Source organism: Plasmodium gaboni, chromosome 12, assembly GCF_001602025.1.
Source record: "Plasmodium gaboni strain SY75 chromosome 12, whole genome shotgun sequence".
In the NCBI taxonomy this organism is placed as follows: Eukaryota; Apicomplexa; class Aconoidasida; order Haemosporida; family Plasmodiidae; genus Plasmodium; species Plasmodium gaboni.
Window position 1 is genome coordinate 644,963 of NC_031492.1, and position 7,500 is coordinate 652,462.

The window sequence follows — 7,500 nt, forward strand, 5'->3', positions numbered from 1 at the left end:
AAAAAAAAAAAAAAAAAAAAAAATAAAATTATTATAAAAATTATAAGAAAAAAAAATATAAAAAAAAAAAATTTTTTATTTTCAAAAAAAAAAAATTTTTTTTTTTTTTTTTTTTTTTTTTTTTTAGAATTTTAATTTTAATTTTTTTAATTTTTTATTTCTTTTAAATTTTATAAATTAACTTTTATATGTACCACATGTGAAATATGCATTTTTTAATTACAATAATAAAATTTATATATTATAATTTTTAATATATATATATATATTATATATATATCTAATATAAAAATACATATATATTAATTATATATATATATATATATAATATATCTCATATAAAATATATAAAATATTTATATAAATTTTGTATGATATAATAAATATATATGAAAACACAAGTTTACAAAAATAAATAAAATAATATAAATATATTTTCACTATATTATTTTATTTTTTATAATTTAAAATTTTATTATTTTTTAAAATAATTACATTTTTTTTTTAAACATATAATTTTTTTTTTTTTTTTTTTTCTTAACACTTTATTTTTAGGGGTTTCATATAAAATCTATATTTATTGAAAAAAAAAATTAATCAGAATGTGTTTTCCTATAAAAAATAAACAGTGGGAGGTTTTTTTTTATTTTTGAAAAAATGCTAATTCTATATAAAATCTATTATGATAATTTTTTCTTTATTTTAATTTTACAATAATGAAACCCAAAAAAAACAAAAATAACATATAATAAAATAAAATAATTAAAAGAAATGTATTATATATATATATATATATATATATATATATATACATATGTATTTGTTTATTCATTTATAATAATATTTTTTTCTTATTTATTTTAATAGCCTTATATTTAAATATGTTATTACCAAAATAGTTTTTTTATATGATAATTATTTGATATGTTTTATATTCCCACAAATTACACTTCAAATAATTTTTTTGTAAAAATTGTGTACTTAGAAAATTCAAAAATGACATATGTATAACAATATAGTAAAATGGGTTTAAAAATGGTAAGTAAATATTTGATATATATGAGAAATTAAAAAATAGAAAAAAAAAAAAAAAAAAGTAAATGAAAATGAAAATATATTGTATATGTAAAAATAATAATTATTATTATGATATAATGTCTATATATTTAGATACACATATTTGCTATTCATATAATTCACAAAATAAATATTTCTACCCTTCAATTTGGCACCAATTATAACCTACAATTTTCATATTATTAATTTGAGCAATATTATGAACTGATTCATAATTGTTAAATTTTACTCTTGTAATATATTTTTCTCCTCTATAATGAGGTAAGCCTGTAATGTTATCTTTATCTTCTTCTTTTATTAAGGAAATAATAAAACTAATTCTATGTAAACCTGTACCCTTCTTAATAGATGGACCTACATATGGCAATATAGTTATACAATTTTTTTGAGTTCCCTTTATTAATTCTTTCGATTTTATACCTGATAACACCCAATGAACATATTCCTTACCATCTGGTCGTAATCTCGAAGGATAATCAGGGTCTACCATGAATAAAACAAAACAATAACCATCTGGAGGTTCTTCTGAAAATTTTATATTTCTTGGTACACTTCCAGTTCCAGCAATATCTAAAACATTTCCGTGATTCACTTCTTTTCCTGCTTTAAAACTTATAAAAAGTTCTACGTTCAAATCAATATTATCATTTGGAAAAACGTGAGGTATAATTCTATCCTTTTTAAGTTCACTTATGGTAGGTATTGTCATTATGTCAAACTTAAAAAAGGTATATATGTATATATTTTTTTTATATGGAGCAACTTTTATAGAAAAAAATATTCATTTATGCACTTCTTACTGTACAAATCAGAAAAAAAATATATAACTGTATAATATATAAACACTTTAAAATATATATATATATATATATATATAATATTATTATTTTAGATCAAATACTTATATAAATATTTATAATTTATTTTCATCATAAAAAAATTTTTTTTTTTTTTCATCCTTCCTACATATATATATAAATTATATTACAAACTCTACATATATAATTTTTAAATTTTACACCTCCAAAAATATATTCGACGTCTTAAAAGTAATTATATATATTGTATATATTTATTTTGCTAATTTTTTTATATAAAGACATCAAAATAAATATATGTTTATTTGGTTCGAATATGTTGTGCTCTTTTATATGCAAAAGGATTTTATAAAAGCTTTTTAAAAAAAAAAAAAAAAAAAAAAAATAGCCAAACTGTGTAAATTCTTATGTAACCAAAAATATTTATGTTTTAATTTTTTTACTCATGTGTTCTATATAATTTTCAACTAATAGTACATATATATATATATATATTATTCTATTTCTTATAAGATTTTTAAATAGCTCACCATATGGCTACCTTTCCTTTTTTTTTATTTTTTTTTTTTTTTTAAACATGTTTGCATGCCCTACACATAAATAACAAAAAAAAGTTATTTCTGTTTTTATACGTTCATTTATTTTTTTTTTTAATTTTAAACTTTTCTCCTTATTCTTTAAAAATATTATAAATAATTCAACCATTATATATACATATATATGTATGTATATATATTATTAATAAATATATTCCCCATATTATGTGTACACATTTGTATATATTTATTAATATTATAATAAATATATATTGTATATATTTCTATGTGCATATATATGTATCAAATGTACAGTTTAAAAAAAAAAAAAAATACTTGAAATATGTTTATATCATCTATATAGTGCTAATACTACAAGAAAAAATAAAGTAACCTAAATATGTATTGCAGAAAATATTATAAAATATATGATATAAAATTGGAATCATAATGTCTTATAAATAAATATATACATATATATATATATATATATATATGTTTATATAAGAACATTTCAAAATTTTGATTTGTAAATACTGTATTACATTTCAATTTTATTCTATAACTTCAACCATAACTAAACCGAATGTATAATTCTTTACATATATCTATATAGAAAAATAAAATTATTTTAATAAATACAACAGATATTTTATATATTGATTTTTATATTATTCATATATATATAACCTTTTTTTCTACAATTAACTACAAACATCAGGATTACTAATATATATAATTTTCATACAATTATTAATTATATATAATAAATTATTTATAAAACATAAATAATATTTTTAATTTAAGTTTTTCTTTATATATATATTTTTTTTTTTTTAATTACAAAGCTGATAAATGCAAATTATAGGAGCGATAAAGATATGTATAATTACACACATTTAAACGATAAAGAAATTTTAAAATACGAAAAATATAATATAATAAAAAGGTTACGAATAGAATGCACCCGAAATAAGAATTATTATACTATATAAATAAAAAACAAATTATTTATAACCATATATCAAAATGGATGACGATTTAGAAGCCCTAGTTGGAAAACCATCCATTGATGATTCTGATGAATGTTTAAACGTACGTATATATTTAATACAAGTTTTATTTATATTTCTAGTTTGTTTTGTTATTTTTGTATTTTTCTTTATATTATTTTTTCTAGGAGTATTCTAATGATTATAATTTAAAATATATTATATAACCATTTCTTATTTATTTATTTATTTATTAATATATTTTATTTTTTTTTTTTTTTGAATCATCCATATTATAAATGTTGTTTTGTCTTTTTATTAAGTTGATAATTTTTTTTTTTTTTTTTCTATACAAACAAAAGTTTATGTGTTAATATATTCTCTATATACTAATTTTAAAAATGCAAAAATAAATTCATAAATATTATTAAGAGCAAGAATATAAGATATTCGTTGCAAAAATAATACACAAAATATAACGGCATATGATCATTATAAATATATATATATATATCTATATATATATATATATATAAATAATCATAAATTTATTTTGGTATATTAAATATAGAATAAGAACAATAATCAATATTTTATAATTATTTAATATTTTTAAAAGGTATTAATTTTTTTTTTTTTTTTTAATTTATTAGTAGATTTTAAGCATATGGAAAAATATTATATACTGTTGAATCAAAACTTTATATATAATTTTAAAAATATATATTTTTAATCCCATAAAATATATATATATATATATATATATATATATGTATTATATATATTATTGTGAGGAACGCTTTTTAACGTAAAAATATTATTAATATATTATATATAATATATATAAAGAAAAATCTTAATTTTTCTCTTCCTTTTTCATATAAAAAAAATATTATTTATTAATATAAGTAATTAAATAAATAACATAAAATATTTACACATATTTTACTTTATATAATCTTATCTCAATTATATAATTTTAAGAAAAAAAAAAATTATATTTTTAAAAGGGATATGTTTTATAATATTACATCAAGTTTTATATATTGTTTGGAGTATAATTTTTTTTGGTTTTTTTTTTTTTTACAGATTCATTCACTATATTTGAAATATCAAATATTTAAGAATTTAATGCTTTTATTTTTTCATGTTCATTTGTACATACATATAATATATATATATATACTGAAAAAAAAATAAAATTAACAGAACATATTAAAAATATATATTTCTTATTTATATATTTATTTATTATTTTTTTTTTGCTGAAAATAATATTTTCTTTACATGTAGAAAAAAAAGAACCATATCTTTATAAGAAATACTCAAAATGAGTACGTTAAAAGCTATAATTGCCCCTTCAGTACTTGCATCCAATATAAGCAAATTAGCTGAAGAAACACAACGAATGGAATCTTTGGGTGCAGAATGGATCCATTTAGATGTTATGGACATGCATTTTGTTCCTAATTTATCATTTGGTCCACCTGTTATTAATAATTTAAAAAAATATACAAAAAGTATTTTTTTTGATGTACACTTAATGGTTGAATATCCAGAAAAATATGTATCATTGTTAAAAACATCAAATCAACTAACTTTTCATTTTGAAGCATTAAATGAAGATACCGAAAGATGTATACAACTAGCCAAAGAAATTAGAGATAATAATTTATGGTGTGGAATTTCTATCAAACCTAAAACCGATGTACAAAAATTAGTTCCCTTATTAGATACTAATTTAATTAATACAGTTTTAGTTATGACTGTCGAACCAGGATTTGGAGGGCAATCATTTATGCATGATATGATGGGTAAAGTTTCATTTCTTAGAAAAAAATATAAAAATTTAAATATTCAAGTTGATGGAGGATTAAATATTGAAACCACCGAAATTTCTGCTTCGCACGGAGCCAATATTATTGTTGCAGGAACTAGTATTTTTAATTCGGAGGACCCCAAATATGTTATTGACACAATGAGAGCATCAGTTCAGAAATATTTGAAAAATTAATTCATAAGTTATATTTTTGTTTTATAATCAGACAAATTGATATGTATACATATACTAATAATTTTATTATATATTTATGATTTTTGTTTTGTTCATTTGTTTTTACAATGAAATATGTTTGTGTATTCCAATTTGTTACTTTTTTTCTCTTCCTATATTTTAACCAAAAAAAAAAATAAAATAAAATAATAAAATAAAACTTTTATAATATTATATATGAAAATTTTATTAAATATATAATAATGTTCTAAAAATACCTTAATTTTTAGTCCTTATATTTAGATATGTTTAAAATCAAATATAAAACCAAATTGTTTCACAAAGGTATATAAATAAGTTGGCAATGATAATACATTTTAAAGAATCTTCGATGAAATATTATTCTTTTATATATTTTTTTATAATGAAAAGAATATAAAGAAGTATGAAATATACCTATATATAATTATAAAGTTTAAAAATATGTTTAAAAAAAAAAAAAAAATGAAATTCTAATTAATATATCACATTAAATCATAAAAATATTATAAATAATTACATTAATAATACTTTATATATATGGGTTAATATATACAAATAAGGAAAAATACAATATTTAGAATAAATAAACTTTTTCAACATAGAAATGTTATGTACATATTGAAGGATAATAAGGAGGAAAAAATAAACTATGTAAAGAAATATACATATATATATATATATATATATATATATATCATTTTAGTGTTCAAACACAATATATAATAGAATACATTAAGTAAAAAAACAATATACATATTATATATTTTTTTTAAATAAATACGAAAAAATTAATCATTTGTATATAATAATGTCTTATCGTTATTCAATTACAATTCAAATATACAACTGTAGAAATATAATTTTTAATATATATATATATATTTGTGTGTGTCCATTTAATATATAGAACATTAAAAATTATACAATTTTTCTAATACATAATAATATTTTTAAATGGACTATAAGAATTTCTTCTTAGATGTGATCCACTTCATTTATAATTTAATTTTCATATTTAAATTAATTTTATACTTTTTTTTATCATCTTCCTTTTTGATTAATATACATTTCTTACATATTCATGCGATATGGACTAAAATTATAATTCCTTCCTTGATAATTATTTTTATACATATCTGTAGTTTCATTAGATTCATAATTATTATAGGGTGGTCTTAATACGTTGTCTGTGTTTCTTTGTGGAAAATAAAATATTCTATTCTTATTATGTCTCTTATTTATATTATTATTGTTCATATCATTTATAGTATTATTGTTACTATTGGAATGTCTTACGTTCTGATTATACATATTAATAATAGTATTATTCTTGGTGTTATTTATTTTTTTATTTTTTTTTAAGTTTTTCGTATTTTGCTTTATCATTTCATTTAATAAGTTCGCATTTACATCATCTGGGTTGCGTAGAATATGTAATAGGATATTTAACTTCTCCATATTATTTTTTACAAGCTTTTTCCATTTCTTTGCAGATATTAATACATGGTCAGGATGATGGCAAAAGGAACATTCATCTCCATTCATACATGTACTACCATTATATACATGGGCACAAGGTTTACATATTCGTTGTTCATGCTCCAAATCTTGTGAACATTTTTTATAATACTTAAATAACTTTTGCACGGATAAATTTTTGGATAAGCATTTAGTTGTATTTAAGTTACTAGATTCACATGAATTCATTATTATATGTTCATTAAATATATTTGCTGTATTTATTCTATTTGTATTTGTATCTTCTAAGACGTCATTAGTTTTAATTAAATTAATTTTTGGAAAAGAACTAGATAAATCCGAACTGTCTAAAGCATCATATGTATATGTTTTGATACTATTTTGAGGAGATATGAAATTGTTTTCATCCAAAAAATTATATTCGTTATTTAGATTCTTTTGTATTCCTGCATGACCACCTATGGTATACCTTCTTCCTTTTGTGGAACAATATATAATATTATTATCAGGAGATATAGATATACAAGCCTGCTCATTTAATGTTCCATTTTTATTTTCTGCAT

General features: G+C 18.0%; 4 protein-coding genes across 4 annotated transcripts in view; 2 read left to right on the forward strand and 2 right to left on the reverse strand.

Annotated features, from left to right (window-relative positions):
* Window positions 1-1,213: 1,213 nt before the first annotated feature.
* On the reverse strand, window positions 1,214-1,786 carry PGSY75_1219700 (raf kinase inhibitor; the record flags this gene model as incomplete). The annotated part of the gene is made up of 1 exon (XM_018786777.1): window positions 1,214-1,786. One exon carries the CDS (start codon window positions 1,784-1,786, stop codon window positions 1,214-1,216), a length of 573 nt encoding a protein of 190 aa, XP_018640642.1.
* Window positions 1,787-3,460: 1,674 nt separating this feature from the next.
* PGSY75_1219800 (hypothetical protein) lies at window positions 3,461-3,622 on the forward strand (the record flags this gene model as incomplete). Its single annotated transcript, XM_018786778.1, has 1 exon — window positions 3,461-3,622. One exon carries the CDS (start codon window positions 3,461-3,463, stop codon window positions 3,620-3,622), a length of 162 nt encoding a protein of 53 aa, XP_018640643.1.
* A 1,131-nt stretch (window positions 3,623-4,753) lies between these two features.
* Window positions 4,754-5,437, forward strand: PGSY75_1219900 (putative D-ribulose-5-phosphate 3-epimerase; the record flags this gene model as incomplete). The annotated part of the gene is made up of 1 exon (XM_018786779.1): window positions 4,754-5,437. The coding sequence occupies one exon, from the start codon at window positions 4,754-4,756 to the stop codon at window positions 5,435-5,437; it is 684 nt and encodes a 227-aa protein (XP_018640644.1).
* A 1,092-nt stretch (window positions 5,438-6,529) lies between these two features.
* Window positions 6,530-7,500, reverse strand: part of PGSY75_1220000 (hypothetical protein) — a gene marked incomplete at both ends in the record, with an annotated part of 1,308 nt that continues 337 nt past the window's right edge. Inside the window, one exon of the mRNA XM_018786780.1 lies at window positions 6,530-7,500. This exon is cut by the window's right edge and continues 337 nt beyond it. Within this exon, the coding sequence (XP_018640645.1) occupies window positions 6,530-7,500 (971 nt within the window).